Source organism: Microcaecilia unicolor, chromosome 2, assembly GCF_901765095.1.
Source record: "Microcaecilia unicolor chromosome 2, aMicUni1.1, whole genome shotgun sequence".
Lineage (NCBI taxonomy): Eukaryota > Metazoa > Chordata > Amphibia > Gymnophiona > Siphonopidae > Microcaecilia > Microcaecilia unicolor.
This window is the reverse complement of record NC_044032.1, coordinates 422,529,923-422,550,401: the sequence shown is the minus strand read 5'-3', so window position 1 is coordinate 422,550,401 and position 20,479 is coordinate 422,529,923. Positions and strand designations below refer to the sequence as shown.

Genomic DNA, 20,479 nt, shown 5'->3' with positions numbered 1-20,479 from the left:
TCCGCAGCAGCCTGGCAGTAATTCCACCCCAGCACATGCCATTTTCGGTGCTAAGGAAATTTATTTACATATTTTTACCACTGGGATAGAGCGGGAGCCCATAGCCACCTCAATGGGTGGAGGTAAGTGCCCCCCCCCCCAAAAAAAAATAATTGCCGCGTGACAAGTGCGATGCTACCGCACGGCCATTTCTTTTTTTGACCTTTCTACCGCAGGTTGGTAAAAGGGCCCCTTAGTGCATAGCCTGCAATGGGGCAGAGAATGGACATGGACTGTGCCTTGCAGTTAATGCATTATCTGTGAAGCAGGTATAAATTCATGCGCGAGCATTTGTGCAACAGTGGGCCTGATTCTGGTAGCATATTTTTAACGGCATATACATACCTATGTTGCCTTAATAAAACACACAACACATTCAGTCGGCTCTGAGACTAAGGGACTTATTCTATAAAGTTTATTGCTCCTAAATGTACGCTCCTAAATTTATGCTTCTAAATTACAAGCCTAATCTATGTTCCAAAATAGGTTATGCTCATAATTTAGGAGTATAACCTTTATAGAATAAGGTCCTAAATGTATATACAACAAACAAAACTCAGCAGATATATGCTAAATCAAAAAAATATATATATTTTGTAATGAGAGAACCATCATAGAAATAACATCTCCCCATGTAAGTTCAGAGAAAGGCAAAAGACATAGGGTCCCTTTTACTAAGCTGTGCTAAAACGTGCTATGACTAGCGTATGGGTGTCGCACACATTGAGGCCAATTTTAGGTCAGCTGTAAAATGGCCACACACTAATTTCTCAATTAGCATGTGGCCATTAGCCTGGAAGCCCTTACCGACACCTATTTTCTAGGGCTAATACAGCTGCACTAGCCAGTTAACAGAAAACACCTACTCTCTGCCCCCAGACATGCTCCCAGTGCTAAAAAATAACAAATATTTTTTTAGTATGTGGAAAGCGCGCACCAATCCAAAAACTGCCGCAGGACACCTGAGTGCGCCTCAGTGTATAAGCACAGGTTAGTAAGTAAAAGGACCTCATAATCATCAGTCCTCAGTGTAAAGTGTTCATTCAAAAACACACCCAGTGTGAGTAGTAATTATTGTAAAACTTATAACTTAGGGGTCCTTTTACTAAGCAGTGGAAATAAATGGTCTGTGGTAGGGTGGACATGTGAAATTGACGCACACTGGGTCATTTGTTTTACAGCAGCTGGGAAAAAGGGCTTTTAAAATGGAGGCAGTAAATGGCTGTATGCTAAAACCAAAAGTAGCATGTGGCTATTTACTTTATTTATTTATTTGGATTTTGTACACACCTTTTCAGTAGTAGCTCAAGGTGAGTACACTGGGTATTTCCATGTCCTATTTACTGCCTGAGGCTTTATCGCAACCCATTGACCTAGTGGTAAAGGCTCATGTGCTACTCGTGTGGTAATCAGGCAGCATGCGCCAATGTGGCCACGCTGCTGATTACCGCCGGGAATGCTCCCCCCCCCCCCCTGCAGTAGAAAATAGAAAATTATTTTCTACCATGGGAAACAACACGCGCCAACTTCGAAACTACTGCAGGTCGCCCGCACTACCCCTGTGGTAGTTCCGATTTGGCGCTCGCTACTTATGCGTTAGCCCTACTGCTGCTTAGTAAAAGGGCCCCTCCGTGCAAAAATATATAATTGCTAGATAACTAAAGGGTCTTTTACTAAGGCACACTAATGATTAGCATACACTAAATGACATGCAGCCCATAGGAATATAATGGACTGCATGTCGAATACAATGGTCTGCATGGCATTTAGCTCACACTAATTGTTAGCATGCACTAAATTAATGCACCTTAGTGAAAGGACCCCAAGCTTATAGTAACAGGACCATATGAAGATAGCTCAGGTCAAAACACCAAATGATCAGGTTGAGAAGCACGGACTTCTTGAAACATGATCATGTTGGCGCTCTGTGAACCTCATGGTGTTTTGCCTTGAGATGTCTTCATATGGTCCTCTTACTATACTATAAGCTAAAGTATCTAGCAATTATGAATATTTTTTGCAGTAAGTTATGTTTTGCCATAATCCTCCTCACATTGGGTGTGTTCTTGAAAGAACACTTTACACTGAGACCAATGATTTTGCATTTCACTAAACTTAAATGAGGAGATGTTATTTGTATGATGGCCCTTTCTTTACAGTTTTTTTATTTACCATGTATCTGCTCTGAGTTTTTGTTTGTTTTATTGCCTTAATAACACAGGCGACACAGTGAAGTATTGTAATATGAATAGCCTTCAAAATGAGGTCCAAAAAAAGACTCAGAGGGTGGAAACATGGGTCAATCTTTATTGAAGCATCAAATTAGTGGAGGAGTGGCCTAGTGGTTAGGGTGGTGGACTTTGGTCCTGAGGAACTGAGTTCAATTCCCACATTAGGCACAGGCAGCTCCTTGTGTTTCTGGGTAAGTCACTTAACCCTCCATTGCCCCATGTAAGCCGCATTGAGCCTGCCATGAGTGGGAAAGTGCGGGGTACAAATGTAACAAAAACAAAACTCAACATGGAGCCATGTTTCTGCATGAAATGCCTGCTTCTGGAGTCGCAAGAACTTCTTACACCTCTGTATATTGCTCCTAATAAAGCACTGAAGGTGTCAAAGAATGCATATGAACAAAATATCCAAAGGACTAATCATCAAAAAGACCCTTTGTGGATGGGGCGCTCAACCCCACCAGCCAAAAACATTGTCTGATGGAGCCTGGGGCTGTGCTGCCTAAGGAGCAAGGAAGCTATATAAATAATTAAACCTGTACATAAAACAAATCTATATACCAAGAATATAGATTTGTTTTCGGTACAGGCTTAAATAGTTATATAGCTTGTTTGCTTCCTTGCTTATATACATTCTTTGACACCTTCAGTGCTTTATTAGGAGCAATATACAGAGGAGTATGTGAAAAGTTCTTGAGACTTCTGAAGCAGGCATTTCATGCCAAAACATGGCTCTGTATCAAGTCCTGATTTAGGGGTCCTTTACAAATCCGCAGTAAAAAGTGGCCTGCGATAGTGTGGACATGTCTTTTAGGCGCTTGCTAGGCCATTTTGTTTACCGCAGCTGGGAAAAAGGCTATTTTTTAATGGGCCGGGAAATGGGCGTGCACTAATATTAAAACTAGCACATCTCAAGATTGATGATGTGGTAACTACTCGATAAATAGACTGTTGTATTGAATACTGGCAGAATGGTGGCCCATTACTCTTTGCTGATCCCCATTGCTGGCTATGGATCCTCTTAATTGAAAGTTTATATGCTTGTATTAACAACTATTTAATAAAAGCTTTTGGGTCAAGAAGACCAAAAAACAAACAAACTAGCACATGCCTACTAACGGCTTGAGCCCTTCCTGCCATTGACCTAGCAGTAAGGGTTCACGTGCTACCCACGTGGTAACCATGTTACACATTTATTTTTTGTTACATTTGTACCCTGCGCTTTCCCACTCATGGCAGGATCAATGCGGCTTACATGGGGCAATGGAGGGTTAAGTGACTTGCCCAGAGTCACAAGGAGCTGCCTGTGCCTGAAGTGGGAATCAAAATCAATTCCTCAGTTCCCCAGGACCAAAGTCCACCACCCTAACCACTAGGCCACTCCTCCACTCCACATGCCAATGTGGGCGTGCTGCCGGTTACCGCCGGGAATGTCCCCCGCAGTGGAAGATAGGAAATATTTTCTATCACAGGATTCAGCACGCACCAAACTTGGAATTACTGGGTGCACACACTACCTCAGCGGTAGTGCCGATTGAGCACGCACTACCTGTGTGTGTGTTAGCCCTCCCGTGCCTTTGTAAAAGGGCCTCCTTAATTTGATGCTTCAATAAAGATTGGCCTTTGTTTCCATCCTTGGAGTCTTTTCTGGACCTTGTTTGGAAGGCTTTGTATTACTCTGCTTTGCTGTTTCTTCTGTTGGACTCATGTAGGGGTGCGTCCTCTTCTCTTTTGTTGGGTATCATAAAACAGGCACCTTTCCTGACTTTGACGTAGGTGTCCTTTGATAAAATTACTCCCATAGCACGCAATTTACGATGGGGTCCTTTTATTAAGCTGCGGGAAAAAGGGCCCTGCAATAGAGGTGGGGGCCATTTTTCCCATGTGCCAGGGCCCTTTTTACCGTAGCCAGTAAAATGTCCTCCCCAAAAAATGGCCACACGGTAAGATAACTCTTACTTCATGGCCATGTGGTGGGGAGCACTTACCGCCACTCATTGAGGTGGCGGTAAGGGCTCCCGTGGTAACCTGGCGGTAACTGGGCAGCACGCAGTGATACTGCTGGGTTAGCACCATGCTAGGCAAAACATTTCCCCCCAGCCAGAACTACTTTGTAGAAGTCCCTCTAACTACTGTGTATTAAAAATGAGATAGTTCATTTAAAAATTGGCAATTACAGAATAGCGCTTGGGCAGAATTGAACTGGTTAATGCATGTACCCATCTAAATAAATCAGCTGTATTATAGTTAATACCAACTAATATGCATATGTTGATTTGTAGCCCTGGCAATGATCTGGTTGAGCCACATTGATTGTAGAAATATAAAGCATCTCATAAGAAGTGTAAAATGTAAAAGTTGCTAAAAGCTATGCATGTTTACAGTACTGGACATCACTAAATTTAGACATGTGTTGTCGGGTTACACGTTGATTACAGCAACCAATTCTGCTTTTAAATCTTGGATTGCAAAGCACTGTGCACGTTCAGATTGTATTTTTAGGTTAGGATTCTGGTGACAGAATCCTAAGGAGCTGCAGTGTACATTAACATAAACCTTTTTGTGGTAACTGATCAATAAATGTTGGCTAGTAATGGCAGGTTTGGCAGCTTACATATGTCACCTTGGTGGACACACACATTTAATACATTCAAAACATTTTTGTACAAGAAGAAAGATGTGCTAAAGAACATACAAACTGCTCCATCTTGTAATTATACTTTGGATTGTATCACTTAGGGGCCCTTTTACAAAGCTGCAGTAAAAAGGGTCCTTTGCTAGAGGTGGGGGCTATTTTTGTCACGCGCTGAAGCCCTTTTTACCGCAGCAGGTAAAAAGGCTGAAAAAAGAAATGGCCGTGTGGTAAGATTCAACTTACCGCATGGCCATATGGGAGGGAGCATTTACCACCACCCATTGAAGTGGTGGTAAGGACGCTACCAGGTAGTGCATGGCTACTCGATTACCACCAGGTAACCCACTGCGAAAATATTTTTCAAATATTTCTGCTAGTGCCAGAAATGCCACGTACTGGGGGTGGAACCCCCACCTCTGCCAGTGTTGGGCCGGCTGTAGTTCCGGATTGAGAATCAGTGAGCCCACATTGAGCTTACTGCCGCTTAGTAAAAGGGACCCCTTAATTGCCAATAACTAATCCAAACTGAACGCTCGGGAAGCAAATCTGGTAAGACTTTGAATGTTTCCAGGCTGGTTTTGGTTGGTAAGTTGGAGAGCTCTAGTCAGGTAAAGCAGTATCTATCATAGATGCCACAGAAAAAATTGAAAAACCATAAACTAAGTCAAAGTTGAATTTTTTTGCATTTTACTGCATCACATCTACTCATTTTACCAGGAGCAACTGATGCTGGAGAAACAGCTCAAGGCTTTGAGAAGAAGGTCAACCTAGAGGAAGCAGTGTTGATTGAAATAAAATATGTACTTGCTTTGCAGTTCAACCCACGTGTCAAAATGAACATCGCAAGAATATGAGAGTTGTTTTGGGGGAAGTCATTTTGACTAAAATGAAACTGCTACATTTATAATTTTTTCAGTTACCAAAAAAACAAAACAAAACCTGCTGTATGACATGGCCAGTCTGCAAAGTGTACTTAACAATCTGTTCTTTCCGTAGCATTTTGTTGTGTTGTCTTATGTGCCAGACTCCAGCACTTACAGTAACACTAGTGTATTAGCTCCTTTTGCTGCTCACTGACTTGTTCTGAGAGTTAAAAATCCTCTGCTCATTTTTCTCATCCATTTTGCAACCCCTTTCTTCTCTTCAGCTACTGTTGAGGCTATTGAGGCTGATGAAGGTAAATTGGCCGGCTCTCTTTCTGTTGTTGCTGCAACAGATAAGGGCTCTTCTGGGTGTATTCATTTTGCTGTAGCTTGTACAGAATGTGTGGGTGTTGAGCTAACTAGTGTGGCTCGATATTAACCAAAGTATGCTTGCTTTAAAGGGGAAACTTTCATGATTTATTTTTTTACTGTGTTCTGATAAAAATTGCATATTAGTACCCTCCCCCCCCCCCAAAGGTTGGGGGCAAAAGTAGTTTATTCATTGTTCACAGACACAAATGCTAAATTGCATTCTTGGAGCTTAAATCACTTTGCTGCCTTTTGATAAAGTTAAACAAAAGATTCAAATTTAAACAAATTGTAAGGCCAGCTTATGCTAAATTCACCCGTATCCTGTTGTCATGCATGCACACACATGCAAATAATTAAAATGGCCTGCAAATGAGGGTGATAGGAGGATAATGCTGGACATGTAGTAAAGCGCCACAAGGGAATTTGATGAAGCAGATGTACTGCAGTGCAGGCCCCCCCCCCCCCCCCCTGTTCCTCCTGCCAGTGAAAATGGGCAAATTCCCACTTGGCAATTAAAAATGGGCGATCTCTTGTATGGTAAGGAAGCATTTCGGAAGAGAAAATCAGCTTTGGTGGTTTGCTTTGCATCAGAAGTTCAGAGACGATCCAGGCTGCACTAGGGATTCCCTTGTCCTAACCAGCCATTTTACTTTCATCTGGCTAGGAAAAGGAAGTTTGAGAGCAGGCCTGTCTACAGATTAAAAAGCCATTTCCCCATTTAGCATGCACCATTCTAGTATATGCATATATATCATTAACTTAAGGGTCTATTTACTAAACCAAGATAGGTATATCAAATCCCATTACCCTACCCTTCCCTAGGTGGTTAGCATGGCTTTATAATGCTTGCTAACAGCCACATCGAACACCTAACTCAAAAATTCCTAGGTTTTGCAGTGGGGAATGTGAAGGTCATTACTGCATGTTAACTGCTAATATGGCAGATAACAGGGTATACTTAGGTACACCTCCAGAAGAAAGTAAACTGCATTCCACATGTCTGGCTGGCCATTTTAACATGCCTTAGCAATAGTTTTTTGTGTTTTCTTCATGGCTACCATCCCCAAAGTAATGGAAATGCCCCCAAGTGAACATAGAGGTTATTAGCGTGCATTAGATGCAAATTCCTAGTACACCTTAGTAAATATGCAGTGGTTCTTAAACCTGATCCTGGAGGCACCCCAGCCAGTTGGGTTTTTGGGATATCCAGAATGAATATTCATAAGAGTGATTTGCATGCAGTGGAGGCACAGTATGAAAAACTCTCTCATGAATATTCATAAAGGATATCCCAAAAACCTGACTGGCTGAGGTGCCTCCAGGATCAGGTTAGCAAACCACTTCCTTAATGTATTACACACAGTCAGTTTTTAGCTCGCATGCTAAAATATTTACCCCTCTGTTTACAGAGGTGCACTAGTGGCTGTCAGTGTGCTAATGCCAACAAAGCCCATTCACGTTGAGTGGGCTGGGTCAGCACTGCCGCATTGCTTTGCAAACAGGGGGGTTATTATGTCTACACTAAATAGTTTTTAACACAAGTGTTATTGCATGAGCCCCGTAGATACTTAAAGAAAGTGGTGAAACAGGTTACTGTTTTTATAAATCCTCTGTGTTGCATTTCAGCATTGTGACATGCCTTTCTAAAAGAAAGCAGCATTAAACATGAGAAGTTTGTTTGCAAAGATGCTTTTTTTTTTTTTAAAGTTGGTGGTACTATATGCCTTTGTCATCTAGTATTAATGAGTAGTGACAGAAATAAGGGGCTTAGCATTTTCCCAATGACACAATAAAAAAAAACCCTTATATATATATATACATCAAGCCTTAAAAATATGTATTTTTTTCTCACCTTTATATACCATTTTCCTGATCAAAAGATCATTTAAAATGGTTTACATATAACAATAAAACAATAAAAGTCAGAAACAAGAAGTTTTTAAAAAGCCAGGTTAAAACCAAAATAAGGCATCTACAAAGATGAAATCACTTCCCACCATAGAAGAACCAATGCCCTAATTTTGCAAATGCAGAAGATTTTATTGATTTTTAGTTAAAATCCACACAAAATCATTAACAAATTAAGTAGAATGGGAAAATCTCAAAATATGCTTCCTTTTTATAACAAAAAAGCAATTTTTGTCTTATGTAGCTTTTCAATTCCCCTTTAAAACAATTTTTTTTCAGTTGTATTTTGTTCTTACAAAGGAAATTTTAATAAAAAAGAATTGATGCAGTCTTTGGTACAAACAAATTGTACTATTTTATGATTTGGCTATAATCAATCTAATGTAACAAATTGAATTCTTGAATATGTACGTGAGAGAAAATACAACTGTTTTCTAAATAGCAGTGAAAGAGCTGCTATTTATGTTGGAATCATCTATTCCTCTTTGCAAATTCTAATCAGCAGTGTGCATTCTTGTTGACAGTTTGGCTGTTTTCTGTGATTTCTGTGCCTGTGTTGTGATTAGCATACTATCAATGTAAATCTCTAATACTCATTGTCTGACCAGCAACAGCAGTCTTCAGAGCTAGGGTGGTTTTTACTTAAAAAAATATATGTAATTTATTGCGAGTGAGCCACATACCAGGAAAATGCATTCATCAAGTTTAAATATTGAATTTTGCTTATGGCATCTTCCAGTGATTGGTTAACTTCTGCAGTTATAGTAATAATTTACTGCCACTCTTAAAATGCTACTTTTTCAAAACTCCATTTAATTTTTTTTAAACGTATAATTCAAGTTAGCTTATACATTTACCAGAACAGAAGAAGGCTAGAATGTCAGCTTAACCCTGCTATAACTGAAGCCATTTTGTCAGAGTTTGGGTTGGGGAACTTTGATTACACTAGAGATTTTGACAAATAAATGGTAGGTGGTAGCTGTTTCGGTAAGTGGTATAACAAGTGTTACCAAATAACAGGCAATTCCAGCTGCTTTGCTTTGGCTTTTTAGTTTCTTTTCATTCTCACCTCTTTCTTCCTCTTTCATGACCCCATGATTGACCTATCATCTCTGCACTTTTAAGTATGCACTGAAAGATATAAAAAGACATCTTAAATTTTAATTGAAATATGGAGTATCTTTTAATGGTGGTCACCAGAGTAGGTTCAAGTATGACAAAAAGTACTGAGCATCTGCATAGGAGTGAATAGAGGAGTCAGAACAACCAGCATCATATTTTGTAGCTCTGAAACTGAATGTGAACTGTTCAATGGTGGTCTTACACAGAGAAGGGAGTCTAATGTAGACAGACTGTCATAAGAACATAAGCATTGCCATACTGGGACAGACCGTAGGTCCATCAAGCCCAGTTTCCAACAGTGGCCAATCCAGGTCACAAGTACCTGACAAGATCCCAAAAGAGTAAAACAGATTTTATGCTGCTTATCCTAAAAATAAGCAGTGAATTTTTCTGAGTCCATCTTAGTAATAAATTATGGACTTTTCTTTTAGGAAATTATCCAAATCTTTTTTAAACCCTGATAAACTAACTGCTTTTACCATATTCTCTGGCAACGAATTCCAGAGTTTAAGAACATAAGAATAGCCATATTTGGTCAGACCAATGATCCATCTAGCCTAGCATTATGCTTCCAACAGTGGCTCATCCAGGTCACAAGTACCTGGCAGAAACCGAAATAGTACAACATTTCATTCTACCGATCCCAGGGCAAGTAGTGGTTTCCCTCATGTCTATCTCAATAGCAGACTTTTCATCCAAGAACGTCTCCAAATATTTTTTAAACCCAGATATGCTAACTGCTGTTATCACATCCTCTGACAATGAGTTCCAGAGCTTAACTATTCTTTGAGTGAAAAAATATTTCCTTCTATTTGTTTTAAAAGTATTTACATGTAATTTCATTGAGTGTCCCCTGGTCTTTACACTTTTTGAAAGAGTGAAAAATCAATTCACTTTTACCCGTTCTATATCACTCAGCATTTTGTAGACCTCAGTCATATCCTACCCCACCCCCAGCCATCTCCTTTCCAAGCTGAAGAGCTCTAACCTCTTTAGCCTTTCCTGATATGGGAAGAGTTCCATCCCCTTTATCATTTTGATTGAACCTTTTCTAATTCCACTATATCTTTTTTGTGATATGGCAACCATAGTAACATAGTAAATGACGGCAGATAAAGATTTGAACGGTCCATCCAGTCTGCCCAACAAGATTAACCTCATTTTACATGGTATGTAATACTTTATATGTATACCCAAGTTCGCTTTGTCCCTGCCTTTCTCAGGGCACAGACCATAAAAGTCTGTCCAGCACTGTTCCTGTACTAAAAGTTCTGAAGCAGAACATACAGAGTCATTATAGTATTCTTGGTTTTATTTGCTAACCCTTTCCTAATAATTCCTAGCATCCTGTTTACTTTTTTGGCCACCACTGAACATTGGGTACAAGATATCAGTGTATTGTCTACAATGATATCTAGATCTTTTTCTTGTTCTGACAGCTTTGAATAGTTGTGTGTCATCTGCAAATTTAATCACCTCAGTTGTGGTTCCGTTTTACAGATCATTTATAATTATGTAAATAGCACCGGCCCCACTCAGATCCCTGTGGCACTCCACTGTTCACCCTCCTCAATTGAAAAAAATTTACATTTAACCCTACCTTCTGTTTTCTGTCCAATAACCAGTTCCTAATCCACAAAAGAACATTGCTTCCTATTCCATGACTTTTTAATTTTCTCAGGAGTCTCTCATGAGATTCATGAATTTCAGTGCCATTACATGTGTATATTTTTGATCCTGTTTCATGGTAGTCCTAATATTAGGTTTCAATTTGCTATTTTCAAGTTTACCTCATTCATTGTATTTATGTTTATACTTCATCATTTTACTATTGTTATACTGTTAACAAAATTGTAAGTTTTACGTTAAACTGTACCAGCTGTACACTGCCTTGGGTGAATCTCTTCATAAAGGCGGTTAATAAATCCCAATAAATAAATATGAGAAATTTTGTCAAAAGCTTTCTGAAAGTCCAGATACACTATCTAGCTTATTTTCAAAAAGGAAGGACACCCATCTTCTGACACAAATCAGGAGATGGGCATTCTTCTCTCAGGGTTGCCCAAATCGCCATAATCGAAAGCCAATTTTGGGCATCCCCAACTGCTTCCCGTCGCGGGGACGACCAAAGTCCCCAGGGGTGTGTTGGAGACGTAGCGAAGGCAGGACTGGGGCGTGCCTAACAGAGGGACGTCCTCAAGCGATAATGGAAAAAAGAAGGGCGTCCCTGACGAACACTTGGCCGACTTTACTTGGTCTTTTTTTTTACGACCAAGCCACAAAAATATGCCCTACATGAACTGATGACCACCGGAGGGAATCGGGGATGACCTCCCCTGACGCCCCCAGTGGTCACTAACCACCTCCCACCCTGAAAAAAACAACTTTAAAAACTTTTTGTCTTTTTTTAGAGTATGGGTGAAGGACCTCCTTCGCTATGCCTCCATCCCAACGACGGCAGTTGAGGACGTCTTTTGATATGCCTCTGTCCGTGCGACGGCAGTTGAGGACGTCCAAAATGTGGATGTTTGTGAGAAGGACATCCATGCCTGGATGTTTCTGTGAGAAGGATGTCCATGCCTGCTATGCCTCTCACGCCCCCTTTATTTATTTGGATTTTGGAACACAAGTAGCAACAGTGGGATTTGAACCAGCCACCTCTGGATTGCAAGACCAGTGCTCTAACCACTAGGCCACTCCTCCACTCCACTTCACTCCCTTGAAATTTGGCCATTCCTGTGGGGGGCAGTATGCAGGTCCCTGGGGGAAGTATGTGTGTGTCAGCGGAGGCATAACGAGAGCGTGGACATCCTTCATTCAAACATTTTGGACGTCCTCAACTCCACCCCCCCCCCCCCCCCACAGGGATGGACAAATTTCAAGGGAGTGGAGTGGAGGAGTGGCCTAGTGGTTAGAGCACTGGTCTTGCAATCCAGAGCTGGCCGGTTCAAATCCCACTGTTGCTACTTGTGATCCAATTTCCTCTGGAGTCTTTCATGAGGTACTTTGTCAAATGCCTTTCAAAAATCCAGATACACAATGAGGCATATTTTCAAAGCACTTAGCCTCCCAAAGTTCCATAGAAACCTATGGAACTTAGCCTCCCAAAGTGCTTTGAAAATATGCCTCAATGTCAACCAGCTTACCTTTATCCACATATTGTTCACCCCTTCAAAGGAATGTAATAGATTGGTGAAGCAAGATTTCCCGTCACTAAATCCATGTTGGTTTTGTCTCATTAAACTATGCTTTTGAGTATGCTCTGTAATTTTGTTCTAACATAGTAGATGACGGCAGAAAAAGACCTGCACGGTCCATCTAGTCTGCCCAACAAAATAAACTCATATGTGCTACTTCTTGTGTATACCTTACCTTGATTTGTATCTGCCATTTTCAGGACACAGACCGTAGAAGTCTTGCCCAGAACTAGCCCCATTTTCAGGACACAGACCGTGGAAGTCTTGCCCAGAACTAGCCCCACCACCCAGATACTAGATAATAGATACTAGATAATAGTATCTATCATTTTGCCCGACACTGATGTCAGGCTCACCGATCTATAATTTTCCGGATCACCTCTGGAACCGTTTCTAAAAATCGACCCCCTTTGGCTGAACCAATGCTGACTCTGTTCCATTAAACCATGTTTGTCTATGGATTCTGTAATTTTATTCTTTATAATAGTTTCCACTGTTTTCCCCGGCACTAAGGTCAGGCTTACGGTCTGTAATTTCTCTGATCACCTCTGGAACCCTTTTTAAAAATCAGCATTACACTGGCCACCCTCCAATCTTCAGGTACCACAGACAATTTTAACGACAGGTTACAGATCACTAACAGCAGATCAGCAATTTCATGTTTGAGGTATTTCAGTATGCTGGGGTTTATACCATGTGGTCCAGGTGATTTATAACTCTTTAACTTGTCGATTTGGCTTAGTTCGTCGTCCAGGTTCACCGAGATTTCTTTCAGTTCCTCCGCATCATCACCCTTGAAAACCATTTCTAGTACAGGTAGATCTCTTACATCTTCTTTCGTAAAGACCAAAGCAAAGAATTCAGTTTCTCTGCTATGGCCTTGTCCTTCCTTAGTGCCCCCATTTGCTTCTTCATGATCTAATGGCCCCACGGATTCCCTCACAGGCTTTCTTCTTCTGATGTACCTGAAAAATTGTTACTATGAGTTCTTGCCTCTGTGACAAGTTTGTCATCATATTCTCTTTTAGCCTTCTTTATCAGTGTTTTGCATCTAGCTTGCCAGTGCTTATGTTGCTTCTTATTTTCTTCATTCAGATCTTTTTTCCATTCTTTGAAGGATGTTCTTTTGGCTCAGCCTTTTTCTCTTCACATGCTGGCTGTCAATTTGCTCTTCTTTCCACCTTTGTTAATATGTGAAATACATCTGGTCTGGCTTCCACGATGGTATTTTTAAATAAAAGTCCTAACCTTTAAGGCCGATCCTTTTAGCTTCTTTTTAACCATTTTCCTGATTTTATCGTAGTTGCCCTTTCTAAAATTAAATGCTGCTACATGGATGAAGAAATATTTTCTCCAATTTGTTTTAAATTTACTACTTAGTAACCTCATTGAGTGGCCCCCCTATTCCTTGTATTTTTGGAAAGAGTAAACAAACGATTAATGTGTGAGTGGAGTAGAAAAAATAGATATGAATTTCTTGTTTACTCTTTCAAAAAATGCAAGGGCTAGGGGGGCACTCAATGAGGTCACTAAGTAGTAAATTTAAAACAAATCGTAGAAAACATTTCTTTTCTCAGGAGTGCTTTTACTAAGCCGCATAGGCACCTACGTGTGCCCAATGCACGTCAATTTGGAGTTACTGCCCGGCTACCACGTGGCCCGGGCGGTAATTTTATTTTTTATGCGTATCCACTACGCACAGCAGAAACCGGGTGGTAATTGGCATTATTTGCGCATAGACGATTACCACCCGGTTAATGCATGAGACTTTACTGCTAAGTGAATGGGTGGCAGTAAGGTCTGAGGCCCAAAATTGACGCGCGCCAATTTTTATTTTGCCGCACATCCATTTTCGTAAAAATAATAAAAAGGCTTTTTTACAGGTGCGCTGAAAAATGGATCTGCACGCACACAAAACACATGCCTACACTAGCACAGGCCATTTTTCAGTGCACCTTAGTAAAGGGACCCCTCAATGTTTAATTAAACTCTGGAGAATGTGGTAACAGCAATGATCATGGCAAGGTTTTTAAAAGTTTTGGATAATTTCTTAAAAGAAAAGTCCATAAGCCATCTAAATAAAGGGCATTTGCTTTCTTGTAAGATCTGTATCAAATTGAGCATCTTTGATCCTGTAACTGTTCTTTCAGCATGATCGCTCCTTCTGGTCTCTTCTTTCTACCACCTGTGCGTCCTGTCGACAGGCTTCCCAATAAACACAAAACCACTGCTGTATGCCACTCAGAGATAAAAAGCGTAACAAAATTAGCATTTGGAACAGAGAATAGCGAATGTGTTACAGAACTGAATTACCTCAATGGTTTCTGCAAATTGTATGACCAGACCATCACTGCTTTACGTTAAAACAGTATTATGTATCCAGCGTAAATCCCCATCTCAGAATTTCCAATTCCTTCAGCGCATTGTAACAATGATAACTGTCAACAATTGGCACCTGCTGACAGCAGTGTGGAAGCGTGTAAGTTGAGAATGGAGCAACACAGTGTAAAGGTGAAAGGAGATGTTGAATGGCTGCCATTTTGAACAGACTAAAAAAAAATCTTGTAAACCACTTGCTTCATAATATTGTGTGATGCATACTTTGGGAGCACAGAGGAAGGGAACGCACATGCATAAAGTTGGTACTTTATTTTTTAAAACTTCAACATAACTTGCAGGTTTAAGTAGTGTGTGTACAAATAGTTCATTTGGAAGAAAATTAAGCTGCTTTTGTTTATAGTTTTACATAGGCCTTAGAAAGACTGATTGTGATCCACCTTCCTGCTTGTCTAGTTTAGTATAACTTAGTTGTAAAGCCTTGGACTTAAAGGGGAAAATGCTGGGAAGCCCTGCTGCACCCCAAATGCCAGTTTTGGGTAACACACTAATAATTTTGGTTTCTGTTTTGGTAATTACTAAACAAACTGGTACTCCTAAGATGGCAATCATTGCTGTTTATAACACTAGCATGAGTTAATTAATCCATAGGATAATTGAGTATATATAGTTTTGGTTTACCCTGAGCTGTGTTCATTTTGAAATGTTTCCCTTGTCAGCTTTACAATATTCAGAGAGACCTCAGTAGGCACTAGAATTTGGTTTGCTTGACAGACCTTACTTGCCAAAGGTTGTCTCTTTAAAAATATTCTTCTCTGAGAGTACTGAGTAATTCTTTTTTAAGATGTTTCAGATAGACTTTATCCTGAAATTCATTACAGAAAGAACTATTCATTAATTGGAAAACTGATAGACAGGTGGCAATTTCCTGTACTAACTTTCTTTTGATTTTTCCTTCAATTTTTCCCCCTTATTTAGCTATCAAGGGATTTTCGCCACAGCATAAGATCACTAGCTTTGAAGAAGCCAAAGGCTTAGATAGAATCAACGAGAGGATGCCGCCACGCAGGGATGCCATGCCTTCCGATGCCAACCTTAACTCCATCAACAAGGCCATCTCCTCAGAGACTAATGGCACTGACAGCAATGGCAGTAATAGCAGCAATATTCAGTGACCACTTCCTGTCTGTCTTTTCTTTTTAGCTGCAGGGCATGGTGGGATTGCTGCAAGTCAGCAGTTGGATGTTCTTGCCTCTGATAATAGCTGCTTGCTCTGGGGGCCAGGTGTTGAATTGAGTTTACAATGTCATCTTAAAAAAAAAGAGATAGCAAACTATTTTTGATGAGCGATAAACACCTCATTTGGATATGCCTTTAAATGCTTGTAGAAAATGAAACAAACAAAAAAAAAAGAGAGAAAGAAAGAGAGAGACCTTTAGTGCTGGTTGGTGTTGGAAAGATAGGGGAATGAACATGATTTCCTACTGCTTTGGGAACTTCTAGATGCGTTACTTAAAAGGCCTTTAATTATGTTACTGGACATAAAACTTTTGTCTGATTTCTTACTAACTATTGTATGTTTACAGTTGCAGCTCTAAAACTACAGACATCCAAACCTTTTTAACATAATAATGTAAAAACTAAATAAGGACTATTTATTGATAATGTTTTGCTACTCTTGTCAGACAACAGCTCCACAATGAATTAGGCAGTCTTAAAAAAAAAAAAAAAAGAAAAACCAACAAAAAATGAGGAAAACAAAGAATGTCACAAATTCATTTTAAAAAATGCCAAAAAAAGGAATATTTAATTTTGTATAGACTATGCTTACCTCAGGTTTCTTTAGTGTGCTTGAATGCCCTTCTTTCTATATAACACTCTGCTTACTCATTTGAAAGTGAATAGCCTTTTTTTTTTCCCCTTTAAGCTTAAAGAAACTGGAATACGGATAACATATATATTTTTTGCTGTTATTTTGGGGGCAGGGTAAATCAAGTCTTGATTGTGGCTTGCTGACTTTCAATATTTATGAGTGGTGCATTTTTAAGTATAGTGACGAAGACACCATATTAAGTGCAGTGAAAAGGCTTCTATATTCTGTAAAAAACAAAAATCTGCATATGCATGTTTTTTAAGACAAAACTGGCTGTATAGGCCTATATGGGACTGTATTGCGCTTAGTGGTCTGACTTATACTGGAAATGTATGTATACTGGCATACTTTATATTCTCTTAAAAAAATGCTTAATGCCTTTGAAATTTTGTAATAAAAAAAAAGCTTTGAAAAATCTAATGGGGAGAAATTCTTAAAATTTTTAACAAACGCTTGTCAGTGCACACATGGGTGGTTAGCATGTTTAGCAAACTGTGTGAAATTAAAATAAGTTTGTGGTTACATGTGAAACTCTAAATGCATGATAACTGTTAGTGTCATACTGGTTTGATCATTTTGTTCTGTTCTGTTATGTGCCACAATGTGTAATTTTTTTCACTTTTTTTTTCCTTTGTATATTAGTTACGGGTTATTACTGCTTCATCCTAAAAGAAAAAGAGCCACAGGAAATAACCAACAGTCCATTAATATTTTTTAACAATTGTATAAGTGCCCAAGTAATTCACTACAGCCTAAAGCCTTGCCTTTGTAATTTGATTCTGAGATGTTGGCAATGGAAGCATGCACTTGTAACAATTAAAACAAAAAAAGCATTTTATATTACTACTCAATAAAAATGTGCATGAACTTACAATGTTCCCTGTCTTTATCTCAAGCACATGACATTTGCATTTCATGTACCGAGGTTGTTTCAGTGCATTTGGATAGTGAACATACTTTATTAGCCTACAGAAGCATAGATTGAAAGATCACTTCGGAAGAATGTTGTGCAATACAGAGGATATGGTAGTCCAGTTTATACTGTGCTTCTGGGATAATTCAACCCCTAATTTATCCAGGTTGCACCTCTGTTTTTAAAAACAGCATGATATTAAGCATCACCTATTTGAGTTGCTACCCAGATATTTTCCACTCATCGAGATCAGCTACTAATTTTCAGGGGTATTACCTGGTTAATGCTGCTGAAAATTATTAGTGGCTTTCCGGCACTATCTGGGTAACACCAGTTTGGTCCGGGGGCAGAGTCAAAGCAGATCTGGAATTTATCCAAATATCACCGATACTCACTGCCGGTATTTAGATAACTATCTGGAAAAATCAGGATAGCAAAATAGTATCCTAACTTACCTGGATACTTATCCAGATACTGGTGCTGAATACTAGGCATACTCAGATAAGATCCAGCTGCCAACCTGGATATTCAGCATCAGTACATGGCTGTGACCCAATGCTGAATATCCAGACATAACTTTAAATGACACAGGGGCCCTTTTACTATGGTGCGCTGAAAAATGACCTGTGTTGTTGTAGGCGTGTGAATTGGACGTGCACAGGTCCATTTTTTAGCACGCCTGCGAAAAAGGCCAGGGTTTTTTTTGGCTGAAAATGGACATGCGGCAAAATAAAAATTGGTGTGTGTCCATTTTGGGCCTGAGACCTTACTGCCACCCATTGACTTAGCTGTAAGATCTCAAGCGTTAACCGGGCAGTAATCGTTAGCGCCAAGCGGTAGAAAATAAAAACTATTTTCTGTGTGTATCAGATGCACGTAAAAAATGAAATTACAGCCCGGGGCATGTAGTAGCTAGGTGGTAGTTCCAGTCAGCGCCTCTCTTATATAAAATAACCCCTAGTAGTAGGACCATGAGACTACCACAAGGGGTCATCGGTACCATTTTGAACCTAGGGTTGGGCCAGGAGTAGAGAGGGACCATTAGACTACCAGGGAGACCCCTTGGTAGGTCCTAGAGGGAAGGGTGGAATAAGAGGTTATTTTGTGGAGAGGGAGTGATCTAGGGGGACAGAAGCTTTGAGGGGGATCAGATTGGGAAGTATGAGCTCTTTAGGAGAGATTGGGTCGAAAGGAGAAGGTTGAGGTTGCAGCATGGGTTTATTTTGGGGGGGGGGGCATTTTGGCCCTGCACCACCACGTTAACCAATTAGAACAGAACATGCCTTCTCTCCCCCCCCCCCCCCCCAGGCATGCCCCCAGTGCTAAAAAAAATCAATTCTGTCTTTAGAGTGTGGGAAGCATACACCAATCCCAAAACTACCACTGAATGCCTGAGCTCTGCATAGTAAAAGGGCCCCATAATGAGAAAATCTGGAAGCTGTAACTCATTTTTCAAGAGTTCTGATTATACTTTGCATTCTTTAAAAGAAATTTTGAACCTTAAGCTTGCATGCAGTAACTTAAGTACTATATAGGCTGGCTGAAAGATGTAAGAGCTACCATAAATTAGTTAAGCAATTAGAATAAAATTAGCCTTGGTTATTGTAAATATTAAAAATCTGCATTGTGTGCGAAGAGAACACTCTAGATTGAAGTATATAGGATGATACATATTTTATAGTGTATTTTCTTTAGCAAGCTTCTCAAAGAGCGGTTATGTATCCTGGCTTACTATGAATTACAAACCTAACATCTAGTGGTACAGTTTAAGACCACCAACGAGACGGTTCTCTGCCCCAGGGGCTCTGCAGTTTCTCCATGGAAAAGCAGGATATAATCAGACACATATGGGTGATGTCATCCTCGATAACGCAAGGTTGGATCTGCTCTCCAAATGCTCTTAAGAGTCTAGAAAAATTTTCTAGGCATGTGTGAGTGCTGCCTCATGTGTGATCATTGCTCATTTGCCTGGCAAAACAGTATGGATTTATTATCTCTCTCTCTCTCTCTCTCTCTCTCTCTCTCTCTCTTTCTCTCTCTCTCTCTCCACTGATTTAAAATGTTAAAACAGATGATTATATCCTCAGAGGAAGAAAATGATGGTGAATTCCAAAATGACGGGTCCCAATGCCTGGAAATAAGTGTGCCAAATAGAATGATTTTCATACCCAAATAGCTCAGTCTGATCTGCAGTTCTTTATTTTTGCCTTAAATGGAGAAAGTTGCAACTCAGTGAGCAGTAAGGTGTGGCGGGATTGCTTTTTAAGCAAGAAACAACAGCAACACACCCCAGCGGCTCAGAGTTCTTGTGGGTCTTCTTTTGCCCTAAATACTGCCAAAACAGGATGTGGACGAGTGACAGGAGAGTAGTGTGCTCTTTAATCATATTTTGTCATAGCCATTGGCTGGACCCTCGCACAAAGGGATCCGCTGTTTAAAACTTGAACAGCAAGATTCCTTCCTGAAGCAAGATGTTGCTCCAGAAGCTATACCTTTGTTCCAAAGGATCCATCTGATCCCAAAGCTGAAAGGTACCTCTTGTCTCAAAAATCTGCTCCAGGGCTTCCCAGCTCTAAACAGAACAGCAGCTATGTTCTTGTTATAGGACATACTTCATGCACTTCAGAACCAACAGATTGTTTATGCTGTGCTGCCGATGCATCAATGAGGTCTGTTGCCTTTGTTAATGTGCGGGAAAGAATTTGCCTTGAGCACCTGCCTCAGCTGTTATGCACAACTGGAAGTGTCAGCTTCCTTGGAAACGTGTTGCCTTTGCTTCTTTTAGTAGTCTGTGCTGTAATTCTGGTGGTCCTTGCTTAGTCAAAATATATTCCGGCAGTGGACAGCATTTTTTTTTGTCCACCACTGGCGCTAAAACTGGAAATTCAATGCCGGGCCCTATACGGGCTTCGGCATTGAATTTCTGTTGTCTCAGTGGTCCCTTCCCAGTCCTATCTTATAAAAGTGGCTTTTTCGGGGGCAGAAAAGT

General features: G+C 40.2%; 1 protein-coding gene across 5 annotated transcripts in view; it reads left to right on the top strand.

Annotated features, from left to right (window-relative positions):
- PPP3CA (protein phosphatase 3 catalytic subunit alpha) overlaps window positions 1-16,453 on the top strand; it is a 743,055-nt gene extending 726,602 nt beyond the window's left edge. For 3 of the 5 annotated variants that reach the window (XM_030190747.1, XM_030190745.1, XM_030190746.1), the window contains 2 exons: window positions 6,053-6,082; window positions 15,683-16,453. In XM_030190747.1, coding sequence (XP_030046607.1) covers window positions 6,053-6,082; window positions 15,683-15,879 — 227 coding nt within the window. In that variant the 3' untranslated portion in view covers window positions 15,880-16,453. The remainder of the gene's footprint in view (window positions 1-6,052; window positions 6,083-15,682) is intronic. The other 2 variants (XM_030190749.1, XM_030190748.1) reach the window with 1 other exon arrangement.
- The last annotated feature ends 4,026 nt before the right edge of the window (window positions 16,454-20,479 follow it).